The sequence below is a fragment of the Diceros bicornis genome, chromosome 30 (assembly GCF_020826845.1).
Source record: "Diceros bicornis minor isolate mBicDic1 chromosome 30, mDicBic1.mat.cur, whole genome shotgun sequence".
Lineage (NCBI taxonomy): Eukaryota > Metazoa > Chordata > Mammalia > Perissodactyla > Rhinocerotidae > Diceros > Diceros bicornis.
In genome coordinates, this window is record NC_080769.1 from 5,935,400 (window position 1) to 5,959,222 (window position 23,823).

The window sequence follows — 23,823 nt, forward strand, 5'->3', positions numbered from 1 at the left end:
ACTATTTTCCAAAAACTGAACCACTACATCACATTTCAGAAGATATATTGGTTGAAAATTTTCTAAGAATAGCTAAACCTGAAGCAAAAGTTATCTGTTTTGTTTTCTTCTTTTTAAAATTTTATAACTTACCAGGATTCTCACATGAGACACCGCTTTCTATTGTGAGTGTGACTCACCTTAGTATTCTCCCCTGGTTTTTGTATTGATCTTCAATATCATGAACTTTCCATGTTTTTCCTGAAATGCAGACCCAGAAAGTTGATACCAAATATATTAGAAATTATAGAAAAATTTTCAGATTCTAAGTCCATGATGAGCTATGACCATTTCTAATTTATTTACCAACAACCTGACTTCCACATTCTACATCTTGGAACAATGTTGATGGGCAAGAAACACTTGTTCTCTAATTGATGAAGGGAAGAAATGTCCTCATTCTTACCTATAGAGGCCAGGTTCCTGAAGGTTTCCAACATCACATCTCTGTAGAGTTTCTTCTGTGAAGGATTCAGTAAAGCCCACTCCTCTGGTGTGAAGTTCACAGCCACATCCTCAATGGCCACTGAGTCCTAAAACATCACAAATATATTCGGAGTAGGATGCATAAGACTGACAGCACTATGGATCTATACTCCATTTGTAGGAAGGTTAGTCACGATTCAGTCATCTTTAAGTATTTATTCTATGTTGTGATCATCAAAAACTCACTGCTTTCCTGTACATACTTCATCATCAATTTAATAGCATCATGACACATGGAAATTATTAACACATTTTTACTGTGATCACATTACATTGTATTAGTGTGTAATGCCAGGGTCCAGAGCATACTGGGAAATGACATAAATGCCATAGAGATGAAACAAATATTATCATTTTAAGACTAATGATTCCTTGTGAGAAGAATTCTTTCATCTTTGTCCTTGTTACCCACCAGTTACAGCACTCCATGAGGCAGCGGGCCAAACTGCATATGGTTTCAAAAGATAAAGACATAGTGAAGAACTGGAAGCTTTTTTGTCTAGTCCCATCACCAGGAGTCCAGAAGGCCTGTAGAAATGAAACCTTTAACAAAGCTCAGCTGGCCACATTGTTCTAAAGTACCGCAGGCAATTAGAAGTGAGCAGACACACCTGGCTGAACGTAACTTCATGTGGGGAAGCATTACTTTTAATTTCTGTAATATTTATCACAGACTCAGTTCTTCCTTTCTCTCTCTGTATGATTAGACGGGGCTAGAACATTATTCGGAACTTAGAGCTCAGACACAAGGAAGAATGCATGACAACTTAGACCATAAAATCCCTATACTCATGTGCCTCAAGGCTACTTCCCACCAACAACTCTTCTTAGATCCATGAGAGCCTTGAGGTCACAGGGCAAACCAGTGTCCCCAAAATTGGGAAAAGAAAAGCAAGATGGCATTTTGAAATATGTCCCAGATACTCTGTTCTTAACAAGGCCTGTACTAAACAAAAGAATCTATTTCATCAGAGTCCCATGCAAAGACAAAAAGACAGAAGAAAATATCTATGAAACCCAGGACAGCCCTCTTTAACATAGGGTTTAAAATACACATAATGGTAATATCTGAAGGAAAAGAAAGAAAGAAACAGAAAAAAGAAGTGAAGTAATAGTCACCAAAATATCCTAAAATTAATGAGATCCAGCAAACTGCACATCCAAGAAGCTCAGAGAACACTAAACATAATAAACTACAAGAGTGCATGCCCAAAAATATCATATTCAAACTAGAGAAAAATCAAAGACAGAGAATTCATTGAGAAATGCCAGAGAAGAAACACACTTCAGGTATAAAGAAACAAAAATTTGAAGTAAATTGGACTTCTTTTCAAAACCATGCAAGCAAGAACAGAGTAGAGTGAAATATTTGAAGTTTTTAAAATTAAAAATACTCTCCTAGAATTTGCTATCAAGCAAAATTATCCCTCAAAAATAAAGGAGGAATAAGAGACAAACATTGAGGAAATTTGTCATGAGTGCACCTACTTTGAATGAAATGTTCAAAAATTTATCAGAAAGAATGTAAATGGGCCAGCCCCATGGCTTAGCAGTTAAGTGCGCGTGCTCTGCTACTGGCGGCCCGGGTTCGGATCCTGGGTGTGCACCGACACACTGCTTCTCCAGCCATGCTGAGGCCACGTCCCACATACAGCAACTAGAAGGATGTGCAACTATGACATACAACTATCTACTGGGGCTTTGGGGGAAAAAAAAAAAGGAGGAAGATTGGCAATAGATGTTAGCTCAGAGCTGGTCTTCCTCAGCAAAAAGAGGAGGATTAGCATGGATGTTAGCTCAGGGCTGATCTCCCTCACAAAAAAAAAAAAAAGAAAGAAAGAAAGAATGTAAATGATAAAGGCAAAGAATTAGAAAAAGAAAAAAGAACGTAAAATATCATTTATATTTCTATATAACAGATGACTCTTTCTTTAAAACAATATGGGCAAAAAGGTATTTGGTAATGAGAAGCTTAAGGACAAGTGAAATAAATGACAGCAACGTGACAAGGAACAGGGAGTGGAAATTGAGAATAGTGTGTTATGAGGTACTTGCACACAAAGAAGTAGTCTAGTGTTATTTGGCAGAGGAGGTGGGTTAGTTGTAAACGTATTCCAAAAACTCAAGGGCAACCACCATAAAGTGCTTTTCAAATATGTGTATTTGATATGTTAAGAGAGGAGAAACAATCAGAGAAAATGCTCAATTTCAGCCAGAGAAGGTGGAAAAAATGTGGAAGACAAAAACAAACAAAAAACAAGGGCAAAAAATAGAAAACGCTAAAAAATTGGATAAATATTAATCCACCTGTATCTATAACAATTTTAGTCTTCAAAAGTCTCAATACAATTGAAATACACAGTAATATCAGATTTCAAAAACCAGAATTATATCCTATCTACAAGAAACCCCACTTTAGACATAAAGACATAGACAGATGAAAGGGAAAGGGATGGAGAAAATTATATCATGCTAACACTCATCAAAAGAAAGCTGCCATAGTTATACAAATTATAGACAATGCAGATTCCAAACCAAGGAAAATTCAGAGATTGAGAGAGGCATTAGATACTGATACAGGGGAATATTCTCCAAGAAGGTACAGCAATCCTTCCTGTGTACCTGTGTAACAATAGAGGGGCAAAATACATGAGGCAAGAACTGAGAGAATACAAGGAGAAATAGATGAATCCAGTACTATAGCTGTAGATTTCAACACCCCCTTATCATGAATTATAAATTCCAGTAGGCAGGAAATGAGGGAGGACAGAGGTGAACTGAACAGCATTCTGAAACAACTGGATTTCATTGTAATCTATGGAATACTTCACATGACAACAGCAGAATATACCTTTTTCTCAAGTTCACATGGAACATGTACCAAGACAAACCACATTCTGGGACATAAGGCACACATTAATAAATTTTGTGTGTGTGTGTGTGTGTGTGAGGAAGATCAGCCCTGAGCTAACATCCATGCTAATCCTCCTCTTTTTGCTGAGGAAGACAGGCTCTGAGCTAACATCTATTGCCAATCCTCCTCCTTTTTTTTCCACAAAGCCCCAGTAGATAGTTGTATGTCATAGTTACACATCCTTGTAGTTGCTGTATGTGGGACACGGCCTCAGCATGGCCAGACAAGCGGTGCGTCGGTGCGCGCCTGGGATCCGAACCCGGGCTGCCAGTAGCGGAGTGCACGCACTTAACCACTAAGCCACGGGGCTGGCCCCTAATAAATTTGAAAGAACAGAAATCATATAAAATAGGTTCTCACACCACAAAGACATTTCTCTAGATGTCAATAAAAGTGAGATAGCTGAAAAACCCCCAAATATGTGGAAATTCAACAACACACTACTAAATAATAAATAGGATCAATGAAGTCTCAAGAAAAATAAAAATTTATTTTGAACTGAACAAAATAAAAACACAACATACCTAAGGTTCTTGGATGCAGCAAAAATAGTACCTAGAGGGAAATTTATGCCATGTAACAAATACATTGGGAAACCAAAGATCTCTAATCAGTACTGTGAGCAGCTACCTTAGGAAACAATAAAAAGAGCAAATTAAACCCAAATTAAGCACAATAAAAGAAATAATAAAAATTAGAAAATAAAGCAATGTCATTTTGGAAATCAATGGAGAAAATTAAAACAATAAAAGCTGTTTTTTTGACAAGACTAATAAAATAGATCAGCATCCAGTCAAGAAAACAAAGACAAGAGTGAGGACAGAAATTACTAATATCAGAAAGGAAAGCAGGGAGAAATGAAAATAAAAAAGTATTTGATAAAATACAACATTCATTTATGAAAAAAAAAGTAACAGAGGAGAACTTCCACTTCTTAAGAAAGAACATCTTTATGAATCCTGTAGCTAAATTTATAACATTTGTTCCATACAGCTTGATTGTCTCTATGAAATATCTGAAAGAATTCACAACAGAAATAACTCCTGGAATTAATTAATTAAATTAACAAGAGTATTAAATTAATGAGAGTATAGCAAGGTTGAAGGATATGTGAGTGAACTGCTTTCCTTATAGACCAACACAAATATAGCGAAGTGATCTTTGACAAAGAAGCAAAGGGGATGCAAATGAAAAAGAAAGTCTTGTAAACAAATAGTGGTGGAAATAATGGATATCCACATGCAAACATACATACACAACAAATGTAGACATGGGCCTTACACCTTTCACAAAAATTAAATCAAAACACATCACATCACTTTTCACATCTAAATGTAAAATGTCAAAGGAATAAACTTCTAGAAGATAACATAGGAGAAAATCTAGATGACCTTGGTTTTGGAGATAAATTTTTAGATAGAAAATCAAAAAGCAAGGTTCACAAAAGAAAAAAACAAAAATTTTACTTCATTAAAATGAAAGACTCCCAATGTGAGAAAGACAATGTTAAGAGAATAAAAACACAATTCACAGAGTAAGAGAAAATCTTTGTAAGACATATCAGATAAATGAGTGGTATTTGAAATATCCAAAGAACTCTCAAAACTCAACAGTCAGAAGACAAACAATCCAATTTAAAAATGGGCAAAAGATCTGAATAGACAGCTCACCAAAGTAGATATATAGATGGGAAATAAGCAAAATGAAAACATGCTCCTCATCAGATGTCACAGGAAAATTGCAAATAAAACAACGAGGTATTACTAAAATCTTATTAAATGCGTAAAACTCAAAACACTCAGAACACCAAATATTGGTGAAGACATGAAGCTACAGGTAATCCTCATTCATTGCTGGTGGAGATGGAATTTGGTATGCCACAATGGAAAACAGGAACTTTCTTTCAAAACAAAATACACTGTTACTACATATAGTTGAAGATGCAGCAATCACACTCCTTGGTATTTTTCCAAATGAACTGAAACCTTATGTTCAAACAAAACCTACACATGACTGTTTACAGGCCCTTTATTCACACTTGGTAAGACTTAGAGTTTTAGGCAGGATGTCCTTCAGAGTCAAATAGACACAAAATATCACCTCTCACCACTCCTAGTCAACCTTGTACTGGAATTCTTAGCTAATTCAGTTAGACACAAAAAGGTTAATAATAGGTACATATATTCGGAAGAAGGAAATAAAACTGTCCTTGTGGCACAAGATTATCTGTGCAGAAAATTTCAAATAATCCCCGATAACAAAGAAAACCAATGAAGTAAGAAGAGTGTAGAGGAAGGTTGAGAAATAAAATGTTAATATACAAAAGTCAATTGTCTCCTATATAGCCAAAGAAATATAGTTGAACCCATCCTTGACAAAGGACCAAAGGCAATTGCATAGGGCAACAGTCTTGTCAACAAATAATGCCAGAAAAACTGGCCATCCACATGCAAAAAAAAGAATCTAGACACATGCTTTACATTTTTCACAAAAATTAATTCAAAATGAATCACAGATCTTAGTATAAAATGTAAAACAAGAACACTCCTAAAAGATAAAATATGAGATAATCTGGGTGACCTTGGGTTTGGTAATTAATTTTTAGATACAACACCAAAAGCAAGATCCAAGATAGAAAAAATAAATTCGACTTCATGAAAATAAAAACCTTCACTTAGTGTAACACAATGTGTATAGAACAAAAGCACAAGCCACAAACTGGCAGAAAATCTTTGGAAATCACTTATCTGATAAAGGATTGATACCAAAAACATCTAAAGAATTCTTAAAACTCAAGGAAAAGAAGACAAACAACTCATTTAAAAATGGGCAAAAAATTTGAACACACACTTCAACAATGACACACAGATGGTAAATAAGCGTATGAAAACATGCTCAAAATCATATGTCACTGGGAAATTTCAAATAAAAGAGGAATGAGATATCACCAGACACTTACTACAATGGCTGAAATTAAAAACATTGAGAACACCAAAAGATGGTGATGATGCAGAGCAACAGGAACCCTCATTCATTGCTGGTGTGAATGGAAACTGGTATGCCTACTTCAGGAGAAAGGCAGTTTCTTAAAAACTAAGCCTACACTTACAAATGATACAGCAATCATGTTGTTCAACTTACCCAAATGAGTTGAAAACTGATGTTCACAAAAACCCTGCACATGAATGTTTATAGGAGCTTTATGCATAATTGTCAAGACCTAGGTGTAACCAAGATAATTTCAATAGGCGAATGGATAAACAATCACTGGTACATCCATAGGATGAAGTATTCTTCAATGAGGAATAGAAATGAGGTTATCAAGCCACAAACACATGGACAAACCTTGAAATCATATTACTAGTTGAAAGAAGCCAATATAACAAGGCTACACACTATGATTCCAAGCATATGAGATTGTGGAAAAGATAGAAGTACAAGAATCTGAAAGATCATTGGTTGCCAGGGATTTGGGGGTGGGAGGGAAGGATGAATGAATAGGTGGAGCACGGGAGATTTTTAGGACAGAGCAAGTATTCCATATGATACAGAAATGATGGAGACAGGTCATTCTACATTAGCCAAAGCCCAGAGATTGTATAACACAGAGTCAACACTAATGTAAACTGTGAACTTTCATGCGTCAAATAGGCTCATCAAATGTAACAAATCTACCACAGTAATATAAGACATACAATATATGGCAACCTGTGTGGAGGCAGAGGGGTTATGTGAGATATCTCTGTACTTTCTGATCAAGTTTTCTGTAAACCTAAAACTGCTTTCAAAAAAAACCAAAGTCTACTAGGAATAAAAGATAAAGACAGATGCATTAATAGTCATCCCTGATGACTGACTCATGAGAGAAACAGACCATCATCTGTCATTCAATTAATTTGAACTTATTTCAATAAGCCATAATGATGCTCTATGAGGCCTGCAACCTGAGACTTGGAAGAGAGGAGAACCTTCCATTGAATGCCTTGTTTAGAGGCCAGTACTGTGTATTCTGAGAAGTAAAATGAGTGTCTTCATTACTATCAGTAGTGTCTGGAACTCCCATGTGGATAAAGAGTGTCCTGGTGAGGCTTTGCATGTGGCCTTCATATGTGTAGAGACAAGTGTTACTTTGATTTCTATTGTAGGTAACTGTGAGGCAACAGATCCTCAGAGTTCTTTTCCACAAAAGTGTAACTCTCAGGGAATCACGCATAGTCTGTAATGTCTGCAGCTGGAGCCAAGTGTAGGTTGGTGCTAAGATGACTGCTGGATGTACAGTCAGTTGTCATGACCCTTGGGTCCAGTCTTTCATCAGACATGTCACAATTAAGACATGAAAAGCAATGGTGAGTTCCATCATATACAAATGTGGTATATGTTGTCCTTAAAGTCTATAAACTCCCATTGCTTTTCACTCAGGGAGTCCTAAGGAGCTCCCTAGGGAGCTAGGGGTTCTGGGGAAGGGGTGACCTCCTTCTACACAATGGCACCTGGCAGGAGAACAGGGATGGCAAATGCCACTCTCTCCTGTGGGTAGGATATCCCAGAGGGCCCAGGTTTGGCTCCATCATGTCTCCAGGGGTCTCAGCAGCCATGCTGAGCTCTTGTGGGGCTGTTTCCAGGTCCTGAGTCAAAATGGACTGCTGGGTAGATGGTCCCATGCTCAGGGCCATCTACTTTCAGGATAGCCTCATAAGTAGAGGTCATTGCAGCTCTAATGGCATACAGTGTGGGGCCTAGGGCAGGTTCTTGCATCAGAAACCTATGGACAACTTATGGCCATCATGGGTACCCCAGTAGGCATGACAGAAGGTCACTGAGGTTTCTATAATCAAGGAGTCTCTGAGGGCACTAACAGGAGTGTTGGTTGTATGAGAATTTGAAAAAGCCTCCAGACTTTCATGGTAGGGGTGCCCATTCAAGGTGGCAAATTTGCAAGTAACAGCACAAATGGGCTCAAGTAAAATTTGTACACAAAATATGTTACCTCTGGAACAAAAGAACCTAGTAGATGTTATGGGTGCTTAGAGGAACCATAGGTATTTCTTCATAGTATCAGAGAAGGAGCGAGTTTCACATTGTCAAATAATTTCCAGAAATTTAACAAAGTTGTCAGGACCTCACATCATATGAGTGGCAATGTCCCATCAATTTTTTGTGAGCTCCTTTTTTAAATATTTGTATGTCCTGAATGTTCTCAGAGGAGATGTCATTGATGTAACATCACACCTATGTTCTTGGAGAAACCAGGATGCAGTTCAGATCCTGCTGCAATGACTGTGTGGGAGGGCACAGCTGTTGAAGATCCATGAGGAAAACCCAGTAAAGGTGCATCATGTCCCTTCAGAGGTGAAGGCCAAGTGCAGCTGAGAGGCTGTTAACATAGGCACTACAGCACAGACTTAGCCAAATCTGTGAGAGCAGGATATTTATCACTTGCTGATTGGTTGTAGTCAGTAATTTCCCCACTGTTGGGGACTGGGTAGAGAGGTCTGTGTGGTGCAACCATAGCCTCAAGTTGATGTAAACCACTCTGAGGTGTCATTCACTCTTTCTAGGTTTAATAACAGGACAAACTGAGCTGTTAGAAGAAGCACTGGGAATAATCAACCCTTCACTAACTAGATTTTCTATGGTTTTCAATCCTTCAAGGCCCTTGGTAATTTATATTGGGCCATATTAACTACGTTATTTGTAGGATAAGGTCATTGGAGTCCCAATTTGTCACGCCAGTGTGTAAGTGTCAAAGACTTCATTAATTGTAATTCTTGATCATTCATTCAGTGATTCCCAACGCACTATGAGATATTTTATGACAATGGGTGATATAACCATGGAGAATTTATCAAGCTTATGTTCTGACGGCTAAAGATGAAACATTTATCCTATTTGTCCTTTCTTATATTCATTAACACCCCTAAGATCATCAGAGGCACCTTACTTAAATTTAGTGGCATCTCAGGTATAACAGTAATTTAATACTTAGTATTGATTAACTTCTTGAAGGTTTCTGAATTAGTGCATTATATCAGGTAGGAAAATTAATTCAGAACCTATGTTGTACAGGCCCAAAAGCCAATCAGTGTACCTTTCTCTGTTTTGTTATGTACATTCTTTTAGTATATTCTGGATGACCAATTGGGTCCAATTGTGGACTTTTGTTTCAGTATTTTATCTATTGTTTCCTTTCTTCTGATCTTTCCTGTTTTGTTTCCTTCATCATGAGATACACTTCAGGGGAGGGAGTGCCTCTCTACCCTGGTATTTATAAATTGTTTTCCACTGAAAGTCTCAAAACAGTGCCATAAGGGTTAGGAGCCTCCCTCATGACAACTGGTTGCTTTATAAGGTTTAAACCTTGGGCTTAGTCAGGTTTGAACCAATATATTGTGCCCATGGGGGTGCTATGGGTGTTGTCCCCTATAACCCTGAAGGTCAGGATCTTTGTCATAGTAGAAGCAGGGGCAGCAGAGGTACACAGGGTCCTGGCAAGCCCTCTGGTATTAGGAGTGTGGACTCAGCCCACCACCTACTGCCTGCCTTTCCCCCTCTTCTCTCTATTTTTTAAATTGACTGCTCTTACAGAAGTGACCATCTGCTGGACACACCCCCTGCAAAGGATATAGTCTCTCTCTACCACCCCCATCCCTGGGGTGTGTCAGGCCCATCCAGCCTCTGTCACAGCTTCACCCTAATACACAGATAAATCCCAGCAAAGACATTGACCCAGGACTCATTTAAGGAGGCCCCAATTCCATAGTCCTGCTCCCAAATGCCTATAAATTCCTCAAACTACCGACTCTGGTCAGCTGAACCTAGAACCGAGGTTTGGTGGGTCAACAGTGCAACACGGGGCAGCATAGCTCACAGCACGGGCTCCCCAGCAAGCAGCAGCCCACAGTGCAGGCCGCCACCAGGCAGCAGAGCAGGTGAGCAAGTCAGAGCAGAAGACAGACCCACGGGTGGGGGTCATGTCTGGACACGCTGCTCAGGGCACAACTGTTATGGTCACTGCAGAGGGGTGGGTCCGTTGCTGAGACTGATGCCAGGGTGGCACGTGCACGCGCACACACACACACACACACACACACACACACACACACGGTAGGAAAAGGCTTAGAACTCACATAATACAGGTCTGAGGGGGTGGACAGGGCCGCCCTCTCAAGCAGCTCTGGAAGGGCTCCGAAAGCAAGGAATGGAGCCTGGCCTGGGTGTGCACTGTGCTTGTGGGTGGGGCCGGGGCAAGAGTTCTGCACACAGGCAGGGGCTTGTGTGACAGGAACCTCCTGCCTGCTCTAGAGGAGAGAACAGCAAGACTTTCTCATCAGCTTGTCCAGGTGGGGGCACAAGGGGAAGAGGGTGGGGTGAGGCTTAAGCTGTGAGCGTCATCTAAAAATGTGGAGTCTAACTGCTCATTACAAGGACAAAGTGGGTAAGAAAAATATGCATTCTTGATTGGTTTATATAAATAAACACTAACAGGGGCTCAAAAATTATCAAAACTGTGTATTTGGGGTTACTTGAGTAACAGTGCTAGAGGTGATCAGGATATGTTGGCAGTGAGTCTTCTTAAGTTAGACTTTGCTACCTTATAGAGTTATTTCAAATAAACAGAGAAATTTATATTCTTTAATTTTAACTCATACATAGGAAACCATTCTAAGATTTAATTCCTTTAAACACTAACAGTTACAAAAGTGTTAACCAAACAAAATAAAATTTCACATCTCTTTCTAACTAAAAGGACATATACCATACTAGTTTGTCCTTCCCCTCTATCACACATTGGAGTTATTTTCAGGAATAAGCATACTATAATGCAATCAGGGTTTGAGTTTAAATACTTAAATGTTTTGTATTTTCAAAGATTTACATAAACTTTCAGAAGATTTTCTCACATCAATTAAAATAGAATTTCAATTATTTTAGCCTTTTAAGTTTTTATATTCTGTAGAGACATGCACATAGAAAAACTGATCTACAACTGAAAAATTTTCTTGCTTTCCTCACATCCTATCTCTCAATTGACTTACAGTGTCAGGGACCAAGTGCTAAGGGAAAGTAGAGCCAAAGGGCTGCACTATTCAATCCATAAAAGAATCCAAAGGAAAGAAACACAAATATTGGAATCAGCACAGATAAGCAACCTGCTTCCCACAGGACAGAAGGAAAGCCACACTCAGAAGCTTCCATATTCCTGACCCTCCTGGTTGAGACAGAACCCCTGGAGTGGGTCAGTCCCTGGTGGAGAAGGGTGGGGCACCTGAGCAGCCACAGGAGTGAACTCTGGGAGCGCCACACACCCGCCTCTCCCCAGGGAATAATGCAAATGCTCCCTCTCTCAGGCTTCCCTTCTCACAATGAGGAAAACTCAGCTGGAGTCAGTTTAAGGTTCTGACCCAAATGAACTCCCAAATTAATGGACCCTAATCCAGGACACAGAACTCCTGACTTTCACAGACTTTCTCAATGTAAACAAATTACACTCTGAGTGCACCTACACTGTGGATGCAAAACTGCAATTTATGTCTAGAAACAGGCCCAAGGAAACCACAGTTACAACCTCAGAAAGGGCATCACTCCCCACCCCCATGTGCACGTGCACCCCCAGCTTTCCAGGGCTCTGCAGCTCCTCTCAGTATAGAGGCTCCTTCCATGGGGGGTGTGAGCAGTAGGACACCTGCAGGGGGAGGCTCCCTAGGAAGAACAATTGAGCCTTCAAGTCCTTCCCTTTGGAGGCCCAAGGGGGCCTTAGCTTAGATCCACTGCCCTCAGGCCTCTGCCCCACTGGAGGGTTTTTTGGACCACCACTGACGTTTTAAACTACATAAAGCCAGCGTTTGAACAATTCACCTAAAACACTCAAACCAGTCTTTATGTGGAACTGAGGGAAGCAAATTGTATGTCACTTTGCTGGCTCAACAAGAAACCCCACAAGAATGTATTGCACTCTAGGGAAAAAAGATGTTAATATAGTATGCTATGACAAGAATTTTTTATTAAACTATTAATCATACTTGAATATTTCAAGTTTAAGCCCTGAAAATCCATTAGAACTCACCCAAAATAAAAGAACAGAACTCAGAATATTACTATCCATGATAAGAGGAAAAAAAGGGAAAGAAGAATTTAGTACATGCAATGTAAAACTGGAATATTTTATTTTTTCCCAAATTTACCTCTTTCTTGCCTCTTTGGAAATATTTTATATTGTGTTTGAAGTCGTATTAATTAAATAAATTTTTATTCATTGAAAACCTGTGACTAAAATTAAGTGAATAAGTCTTTCAAAGGTGACTAATTCAAATAGGGACAGTGCTGACAGGGCAGATCATCCAGGAGAGTTTCTCAAGAGGAAACTCCACCCAAAGAATTTCCCATAGGCTGTCTGTGCCCAGAAAGATCCTGGGGGGAGAGGCTCAAGTATTTCATACAATGTACTTCCAGGTGGTTATAGGCTGCTTTTCACTCATGTAAAATATCCACACACACAAAATAAATCTTTTAAAAACAGCCATCCATTTACTGTGAGAAAATGATAATTAAAATATTGCATCTGTTTCAAATCCACCAGGAGAACAAATAGTTGATAATAATGCTGTGAATCCGAGACAGGAAGTTGGCATTTGCGAATGTGGGCATAGATTGCAAACTCAGGCATTTGTTGCCAGGCCTAGGAAGACCTAGACTGGGGGTACAGAGTCGTGGATTTGAGACTCTGCTCCCCAAATATGTAGAAAATTCAGAAGAAAATGGGTGTCCTCTTCAGGGAAAGGAAGGCCTGAGGACCCCACAGACCAAAGCTCATTCCATGAATGAATCCTGGAGACCGAGTCACGATTGTCCCTGATGACCCTCCCCGTGGTCACCGCACCATCTGGGGACACGCGGGGCTGCGGGCGCAGAGCTGCCCAGAGAGGCTCCGGGGCCCAAGTCGCCGCGCGCAGTGACCACAGGACGCCCGGGGTCCCGGCTGCCGGCCCCGCCCCCACGCTGCGGCCGGAGGGGACTGAGGTCCGAGCGGCGCCCCCGCGGACTCGGGTCCGCAGACTCGGAGGCGACCGCGGGGAGGCCGGTCCCGCCACGGCCGGTTCCGACCAGACCCTCCTCCCCGTCTCCTCAGCCGGGGCCGCACACTCACCATTTCTAGTCTCCCGGGTCCCCCTGAGTCCTTCCTATGACTCCCACGGCCAGTGCAGATCACAGCGTGACACAGGCTGTGAGAGAGCCACCAGCGACCGTTAACGGCAGGTGACAGCCGACCCCGAGCACGGCAGGAGCGCGAAGGGAAGTCCACGTTGGGCCAGGCACTCCTCCCCCAAATCCTGACTCAGGCCGAACTCTCACAATTTCTAGGTTTCCTGGGTCCCCCGGCGTCCTTCTCACCGACTACCGACGTCAGTACAGGTCACAACCCGACAGAATAGGGGGCAGAGCCACGTAGAGCCTTTAATGGCACGGACCCGAGACCCCCAGGGTGGCTGGAGTGAGCAGCAACTTCCGGGTCGGCTGGCGAGCTTCGCCCCACCCACCTGCCCCAGCGCTGCCTCTGATTGGACAGTTCGCAAGACACGCCCCCTTGTGTTTGAGTGACAGGCCCCTGAGTTTAGGTGTCTGAGCAGAATGCCAGCCAGAACTCCTCCTCTCCAGAGACACTTGCTTTGACAGGTAGTGTTGGGAAGAGACTTGTGAAACTGCGATCCTTGTTTACAAACACACACAATTGAAAGTCACCTCACCATATGCAATAATTAGTCTCTCTCCATTTTGATCTTTCTTGACAACTAGAGTCTGACATACTTTTGCTAAATAGGTACACAAGCACAGATACTGTGACTAGGGAAGCAGGCAAAGAAAAGGGTACGGAGGATCTTATTAAAACTGTTATCTGTTGACTGTTTTGCAGACGGAAAGTTTCAGGAAGAGCCTAACCACAGAACCACAGAAGGTTCCCACAAGCAAGCTAGCTGCAGCAAGTTCTAGCCGCCTCAAACTGCTCTTAAGTGAACTGTAGTGAACGGTTCTCTTTATGATCTCAATAACATTTTTTTGTTTTGTTTTGGCTTAAGTAAAACAGATATTTTATTTACAGTGGAATTAATAGTGGGAATATTCCATATAGCACTGATTTTTAGACATACTTTTTTTACATTTTAACATCTCTGAAATTAAGATGCGCTAATAATGGTGTCTTACATTTAAATTGATAGAGTTGACAGTTTAATCTTTTTTTTGAGATTTTTAAAAATTAATTTTTTTATTGCAGTAACATTGGTTTGTAACATTGTATAAATTTCAGGCATACGTCATTATACTTCTATTTCTGCATAGATTATATCATGTTCACCACCCAAATACTAATTACAACCCATCACCACACACGTGTGCCTAATCATCCCTTTTGCCCTCCTCCCTCCCCTGATCCCCTCTGGTGACCACCAATCCAATCTCTGTCTCTATGTGTTTGTTTGTTGTTGTTTTTATCTTCTACTTATGAGTGAGATCATACCGTATTTGACCTTCTCCCTCTGACTTATTTTGCTTAGTTTAATACCCTCAAGGTCCATCCACGATATCACAAATGACCAGATTTTATCCTTTTTTATGGCCCAGTAGTATTCCATTGTGTGTGTGTGTGTATGTGTATATACATATATATATGTATATATATATATATATATATGTATATACACATATCACTTTGGCTATTCGGGGTCATTTCTTGTTCCATATAAATTTTAGGATTCTTTGTTCTATTTTTGTGAAAAATGTTGTTGGAACTTTGATAGACATTGCATTGAATCCATAGATTACTTTAGGAAGTATGGACATCTTAACTACGTTAATTCTTCCAATCCAGGAGCATGGAATATCTTTCCATTTCTTTGTGTCTTCTTCAATTTCTTTCAGCATGTTTTATAGTTTTCAGTGTACAGATCTTTCACCTCTTTGGCTAAGTTTATTCCTAGGTATTTTATTCTTTTTGTTGCAATTATAAATGGGATTGTATTCTTAATTTCTCTCTGTGCTGCTTCATTGTTAGTGTATAGAAATGCAACTGATTTTTGTATGTTGATTTTGTACCCTGCAACTTTACCATATTCATTTATTAATTCTAAAGTTTTTTTGTGGATTCTTTAGGGTTTTCTGTATATAAAATGATGTCCTCTGCAAATAGTGACAGCTTCACTTCTTCCTTTCCAATTTGGATCCCTTTTATTTCTTTTTTTTTGCCTGATTGCTCTGGCCAGGACTTCCAATACTATGTTAAACAGGAGTGGTGAGAGTGGGCATCCTTGTCTGTTCCTGTTCTTAGAGGGATAGCTTTCAGTTTTTCACCATGGAGGATGATATTAGCTGTGGGTTTGTCATATATGGCCTTTATTATGTTGAGGTACTTTCCTTTTATACCCATTTTATTCAGAGTTTTTGTCATAAATGGATGCTGCATCTTGTCAAATGCTTTCTCAGCATCTATTGAGATGATCGTGTCATTTTTGTTCCTCATTTTATTAATGTGGTGGATCACGTTGATTGATTTGCGGATGTTGAACCATCCCTGCATCACTGGAATAAATCCCACCTGATCATGGTGTATAATCTTTTTAATGTATTGTTGTATGCGATTTGCTAGTATTTTGTTGAGGATTTTTGCATCGATGTTCATCAGTGATATTGGCCTGTAATTTTCTTTTTTTGTGTTGTCCTTGTCTGGTTTTGGTATCATGGTAATGTTGGCTTTGTAGAACGAGTTAGGGAGCTTCCCCTACTCTTCAATTTTTGGAAGAGTTTGAGAAGGATAGGTAATAAGTCGTCTTTGAATGTTTGGTAGAATTCACCAGGGAAGCCATCTGGTCCTGGACTTTTATTTTTGGGGAGGTTTTTTTTCTTTTAATGATTTTATTTATTTATTTTTTCCCCCCAAAGCCCCAGTAGATTGTTGTATGTCATAGCTGCACACCCTTCTAGTTGCTGTATGTGGGACGCGGCCTCAGCATGGCCGGAGAAGCAGTGTGTCTGTGCGCGCCCGGGATCCGAACCCAGGCCACCAGCAGCGGAGCACGCGCACTTAACAGCTAAGCCACGGGGCTGGCCCCTACCCTATGCCTTTTAATTGGAGCATTTAGTCCATTGACGTTTAAAGTAGCTATTGATAAGTACGTACTTACTGCCATTTTGTAATATTTTTTCCTCAATGTTTTAGTAGTTCTTCTCTGTTCCTTTCTTCTTCACTTGCTCTCTTCCCCTGTGGTTTGATGGCTTTCTTTAGTATTATTTTTGGCTTCCTTTCTCTTAGTTTTTTGTGTATTTATTATAGGTTTCCTTTTTGTGATTACCATGGGGTTCATATACCATAACCTACGTATATAGCAATCTATGTTAAGTTGATGGTCTCTTTAGTTTGACCTCTATCTGAAAGCTCTACTCTTTAACTCCCCTCCTCCCACATTTTATGTTTTGGATATCATATCTAACATCTTTTTTGTGCATTGTATCTGTTACCCTCTTATAATGGAAATAGATAATTTTTCTTCTTTGTGGTCTTCTCTTTCCCCGTTAGATAAGTCCCTTTAGCATTTCTTGTAGAACGGGTTTCTTGATGACAAACTCCTTTAATTTTTGCTTGTCTGGGAAACTTTTTATCTCTCCTTCCATTTTAAATGATAACCTTGCTGAGTAGAGTATTCTTGGCTGTAGGTTTTTTCCCTTTAGCACTTTAGATATATCATGCCACTCTCTTCTAGCCTGTAAGGTTTCTGCTGAGAAGTCAGCTGATAGCCTTATGGGGTTTCCTTTGTATGTAACTTGTCTTTCTCTTGCGGCTTTTAGGATTCTCTCTTTATCTTTAATTCTGGACATTTTGATTATGATGTGTCTTGGTGTGGGCCTCTTTGGGTTTATCTTTTTTGGTGCTCTCTGTGCTTCCTGTACCTGGATGTCTGTTTCCTTCCTTAGGTTAGGGAAGTTTTCAGCTATTATTTCTTCAAATAGATTCTCTGCCCCTTTGTCTGGCTCTTTTCCTTCTGGGACACCTATAATGCGGATGTTAGTGCGCTTGATGTTGTCCCAGAGGTCCCTTAGACTGTTCTCACTCTTTTTAATTCTTTTCTCTTTTACCTGTTCTACTTGGGTAATTTCCTCTAGTCTTTCGTCCAGCTCACAGATCCGTTCTTCTGTATCCTCTACTCTGCCTTTAAGTCCCTCTAGTGAATTTTTCATTTCCAGTATTGTATTCTTCATTTCTGATTGGTTCTTTTTTATATCTTGCATTTCTTTTTGTTGACATTCTCACTGAGTTCATCCATTCTTCTCCCCAGATCAGTGAGCATCCTTAACTCTCTGTTTGGTAGGTTGCTCTGTTTGAACTCTCTGTTTTGTAGGTTGCTCATTTCTGTTTCACTTAGTTCCTTTGCTGGGGTTTTTTTCCTGTTCCCTTACTTGGAACATATTCTTTTGCCTCTTTCCGTGTGCTTGTGTCTAAGTACTAGGTAGGTCAGCTATGTCTCCTGATCTTGGAGAGGTGACCTTATATAAGTGATGCCTTATGAGGTCTGACAGTGTGCTTCCCTCTCATCACCAGTTCCAAATGTTCCAGGAGTGACTCCTGTGTGGGCTACGTGTGTCCTTCTGTTATGGTGGGGTTGCTCTTCCCATAGTTGCCCAGGGAGGCTGAGCTGTCTTCCTGTCCAGCTGGTTGTAATGCTTAGCTGCGTGTAGTTGGTGTTGGCCCTTCAGTCTCTTTATCAGGTCTGGGGAGCCCCAGCACAGTTAGCTGCAAGGTCTAATAGCACATTCCTGTTGCAGTTTTCTATTAAGTGAGTAGGGCCCCAGCATGGCTGGTTGTTAGGCTCAGGGGCTTACAACTGCTATAAGCCTCCAGGCTATAAGGCTCTTGTCAGCTTTCTGAGGATTGCAGTTGGGTGGGGCTGGTCTCAGGTATGGGAGCACTGCTCAGGCTTTGGAAGGTAAGGCCAATCCCATATGTGGGTCTTTGAGAAGCACAAGTCTTCTGCAGCTGACAAGCCCTGCTACCCACAAGTCTACACACACAGTCAACACACTCCTGCCCCAGGTGCATGCCCTGACCCCCCCCTGAAATGGACCCAGACTCTCCAATGCAGGAACCCCCACAAGCCACCAATGCCCCCCACTCTCCACCAGCTCCTTGTGCACGCCCTGTCCCACAGAGGTGGACCCAGTTGCCAGGCTGTGTAGAATCCAGTCACCAATCTAGGCAGGCCCACAATTTGCCTATGGGCTTGTTGCTAGAGACCATCTGACAGATGGAAACTGAGGGGCAGAGCCAAAGAACTATAAGTGATCTCAATGAAGACAGAAAAGGAAGGCCCAGTTTGCAAGCAGTGCTCATCATAAACGGGGAACACTGCTGGGCAGTAGCATCACTAATCAGTCACCCATCCAACACTGGAAGGAAAGTTATGCGGATATTCAGCATCAAGCATTGAGAGATGAAGAAGAGATTTCCATTTCATTATCTGTTTTTCATCTTCTCTTTAGAACTAACTGGAAAACAATAGTCAAAAAGCAGGTTTCCTGGAAATCACTCTGACATCCTAAGTCAGGAATGCCTGTTTTGTTTTTGTTTTTGTTTTAATTCCTAATTCCTCATCTACACTTCAAATAAAGGACACACCATACAAATAATGTGCATTCACCTGGGACGGCACATAATTCTGTCTCTCTTCTCTCACACTGTTGAGTTTCCAAAACATAGTGCTGAGGAAACTACATTTCATCACTGCCCTTCCCCACCCTACTTTCATTTGCACCTGTGGGAATTGTACAGTTCCAGTAGTGGCCCCATCTGGGCAGAAAATAAGAAGTGCTTCCCACACTGTGGCCATAAATTGTTCTGCTTCTCACAGGTAGCAATAAGGTCAATCTAGTTCTGTCCTGAGGTCACATCATGGTGCTCTCAAAGGGCCCTTAATCACTGTGCTTGGCACAGTAGACATGATATCATAAGGTTGTGTTTGGTAAGAGCTCATGGTTCCTGTTAATATCCATCATGGCAAACATGAGGGCCAGAATATTCTTAGATTGTTGGTGCATCTGCATGCACTGATGGAAGCCCATGAGAACTCAAGAATATCCTACAATATGGTCTTCTAAGCCAAAAAAATGCTCCACTTAAGGAGCTCAGTGAATTCTTTGTACATATGGAGAAAGATATTTTTTCCCATGACCTTGAAATATGCCTCTAATGGAATGAGTTACCCAAGGTTCAAGAAAGTACTCTTAGCTCTGAATAAAAACAAGGAAGCCATTGAACTTTCTTGTGCTGGGAAGCATGAAGAATCTTTAAATGGCAGACCATCAGGATATATGTTTGCACTTTAAAAAAATATTTTTTCTTCGTGGTCTGAGTGTAATATTGACATGGTGTTGGAGGCATTAGTGGGAGGAAGAATCAACCAAATTGTTCTACCTAGTGGGAAAGGCATGAGTTACCAAAAACTAATAATCACAGCATTTATTTAGGGAAGATTTCAAAGTATGGGAAAGTAACCACTCACAGAAGAAGTGAAAATAGTCATCACAGAACTTTATTAAAATTATTTGTACTCAGAGGAAGTCAAGATGGTGGCATAGGCAGACTCTGAACTCACCTCCTCCCCCAGACACAGCCAATTTACAACTACTCGTGGAAAAATTACCCCTGAGACAGAACTGAAAACTGGATAAGAGGAACTCCTGCAACAATGGACAATCCTAACTGAGGTAGAAGAGGCAGAAACTCCCTTCTGAAGAGGAAAAACGCCACCTTCACAAGCCGCAGCACCTCACGGCCGCCCGGGAGCAGCCCACAGGTACGCAGCCCTCCCTGGAGGCACGGGGCCCTGAGCCGGGAGCACCCCCACTGTGGGCATTTTGTGGACCCAGCACAACCGAGATGAGTGGCATAATATCTGGCTTTGCCTGCTACTAAAACATTGGGGAGTACCCCCAGAAAAGCTGGTTCACAAAGAAATTAAAACCGGCTCTTGAAGGGCCCACGCACAAACTCACCCGTTTCAGACAGCAACCTAAAATCACCAGAAAGAAAGGTGCACAGTGCTTTGGTGAAAAGAGACTCACCTAATAGGCACTGTGTGCATCTCGGTGAGAGGTGAGACCTCTCCAGGGACTGGGACAGTGACGGCGGCCATTGTTGTGGCCTGGTGTGGGCATGCTGACACATACGCCATTGGAGTTCTCCCTGGGGCCTGCTAGCCCAGGCTCTGCCCCACCCGCTAGAGCACCGATTCAATCCAGCTCAGCCAGGGCAGGCAGCCCACCCTAGAGACTGGCCCCACCCAACAACAAGCCCTCAAGCAACTTGTGGGCCTGCATAGATTGGTGACTGGATTCTCTGAAGCCTCGCAACTGAACCCACTTCTGTGGGGCAGGGTGTGCACAAGGAGCAGGTGGAGAGTGTGGGGCCATGGTGGAGTGTGTGGGGCTTCCGCCGAGGAGAGACGGGGTCCGCTTTGGGAGGTCGGGGCGCGCACACGGGGCAGGACTGTGTTGACTGTGTGTGTGGACCTGTGGGCGGCAGACTTGTCAGCTGCAGAATACTTGTGCTTCTCAAAGACCCACATAGGGGGTTTGCCCCACCATCCAAAGCCTGAAACAATTGAGTGCTCCCGAGCCTGAGGCCAGCCCCACCCAGCTGTAATCCTCAGAGAGCTGACAAGAGACCTAAAGGCTGGAGGCTTATAGCAATTGTAAGGCCCTGAGCATAACAACCTGCCACACTGGGGGCCTACTCACTTAAAAGAAATACTGCAACACAAATGTGGTATTAGAACTTGCAGCCAACTGTGCTGGGGCTCCCCACACCTGATAAAGAGACTGAAGGGCCCACAACAACTACAAGCAGCTGATCATTACAACAGCTGGCCAGGAGCATAACTTGCCCTCCCTGGGCATCTACAGGGAGAGCAAACAGGCCACAACAGAAGGACACACGTAGCCCACACAGGGGTCACCCCTGGAACATTGAGAACTGAGGGAAGCACACTGGAGGCCTCCTAAGCCATCACTTACATAAGGTCACCTATCCGAGTGCAGGAGATGTAGCTGACCTACCTAATACGTAGACACAAGCACAGGGAAAAAGGCAAAATGAGGAGGCAAAGGAATACATTCCAATTAAGGGAACAGGACAAAATCCCAGAAAAGGAACTAAGTGAAACAGAAATGAGCAACCTACCCGACAGAGAGTTCAAACAAAGAGTATTAAGGATGCTCACTGATCTGGGGAGAAGAATAGATGAACTCAGTAGGAATGTCAACAAAGAAATGGAAGATATAAAAAAGAACCAATCAGAAATGAAGAATACAATACTGGAAATGAAAAATTCACTAGAGGGACTCAAAAGCAGAGTAGAGGATACAGAAGAACGGATCTGTGAGCTGGACAAAAGACTAGAGGAAATTACCCAAGTCCAACAGGTAAAAGAGAAAAGAATTAAAAAGAGTGAGAACAGTCTAAGGGACCTCTGGGACAACATCAAGCACACTAACATCCGTGTTATAGGTGTCCCGGAAGGAGAAGGGCGAGACAAAGGGGCAGAGAATCTATTTGAAGAAATAATAGCTGAAAACTTCCCTAACCTAAGGAAGGAAACAGACATCCAGGTACAGGAAGCACAGAGAGCCCCAAACAAGATAAACCCAAAGAGGCCCACACCAAGACACATCATAATCAAAATGTCCAGAATTAAAGATAAAGAGAGAATCCTAAAAGCTGCAAGAGAAAGTCAAGTTACATACAAAGGAAACCCCATAAGGCTATCAGCTGACTTCTCAGCAGAAACCTTACAGGCTAGAAGAGAATGGCATGATATATTTAAAGTGCTAAAAGGAAAAAACTTACAGCCAAGAATACTCTACCCAGCAAGGTTATCATTCAAAATGGAAGGAGAGATCAAAAATTTTCCAGACAAGCAAAAATTAAAGGAGTTTGTCACCAAGAAACCAGTGCTACAAGAAATGTTAAAGGGACTGATTTAAGGGGAAAAGAGAAGACCACAAATAGGAAAAATTATCTATTTCCATGATAAGAGGGTAATGGATACAAATGTACAAAAAGAGGTTAGATATGATATCAAAAACAAAAAAGGAGGGAGGAGGGGAGTTAAAGAGTAGAGCTCTCAGACAGAGGTCAAACTAAAGAGACCATCAATTCTGTGTAGAAGAAGGAAGGAACAGAGAAGGACTACTAAAACACTGAGAAAAAAAAGTTAAAAAATGGCAGTAAGTACATACTTATCAATAGCTACTTTAAACGTCAATGGACTAAATGCTCCAATTAAAAGGCATAGGGTGGCTGATTGGATAAAAAAAACAAGACCCATATATATGTTGCATACAAGAGACACACTTTAGACCTAAAGACACTCACAAACTGAAAGTGAAGGGATGGAAAAAGATACTCCATGCAAACGGCAATGAAAAGAAAGCTGGGGTAGCAGTACTCATATCAGACAAAATAGACTTTAAAACAAAAACTGTAAAAAGAGACAAAGAAGGGCATTACATAATGATCAAGGGAACAATTCAACAAGAGGATATAACACTTGCAAATATCTACGCACACAATGTAGGTGCACCTAAATATATAAAGCAATTATTAACAGACATAAAAACAGAAATAGACAGTAACACAATAATAGTAGGGGACTCTAACACTCCACTTACACCAACGGATAGATCATCCAAACAGAAGATCAATAAGGAAACATTGGCCTTAAATGATACACTAGAACAGATGGACCTAGTAGATATATACAGAACATTCCATCCAAAAACCGAATACATGTTGTTTTCAAATGCACATGGAACATTCTCCAGGATTGATCACATATTAGGCCACAAACCAAGTCTCCATAAATTTAAGAAGATTGAAATAATACCAAGCATCTTTCTGACCACAAGGGTATGAAACTAGAAATCAACTATAGGAAGAAAATCAGAAAAGCCACAAATACGTGTAGATTAAACAAAATGCTACTGAACAATGACTGGGTAAACGAAGAAATCAAAAAATACCCGGAGACAAATGAAAATGAAAATATGACATGCCAGAATTTATGGGATACAGCAAAAGTGGTTCTAATAGGGAAGTTTATAGCAATACAGGCCTATCTCAAGAAACAAGAAAAATCTCAAATAAACAATCTAACAACGCACCTAAAGGAACTGGAAAAAGAACAAACAAAGCCCAAAATCAGTAGAAGAAGGGAAATAATAAAAATCAGAGCAGAAATAAATGAAATAGAGACCAAAGAAAAGGATAGAAAAAATTAATAAAACCAAGAGCTGGTTCTTTGAGAAGATAAACAAAATTGACAAACCTTTAGCTAGACTCACCA

General features: G+C 41.1%; 1 protein-coding gene across 3 annotated transcripts in view; it reads right to left on the reverse strand.

Moving 5' to 3' along the window:
• Positions 1–23,823, reverse strand: part of LOC131394527 (zinc finger protein 709-like) — a 41,159-nt gene that overhangs the window by 4,625 nt on the left and 12,711 nt on the right. Inside the window, exons 1-3 of one of the 3 annotated variants that reach the window (XM_058525894.1) lie at positions 13,790–13,912; positions 446–572; positions 180–240 (exon numbers count right to left, since the gene is read on the reverse strand). In XM_058525894.1, coding sequence (XP_058381877.1) covers positions 180–240; positions 446–479 — 95 coding nt within the window. In that variant the 5' untranslated portion in view covers positions 480–572; positions 13,790–13,912. Of the gene's footprint in view, positions 1–179; positions 241–445; positions 573–13,583; positions 13,913–23,823 lie in introns of those variants that run through there. The other 2 variants (XM_058525893.1, XM_058525892.1) reach the window with 2 other exon arrangements.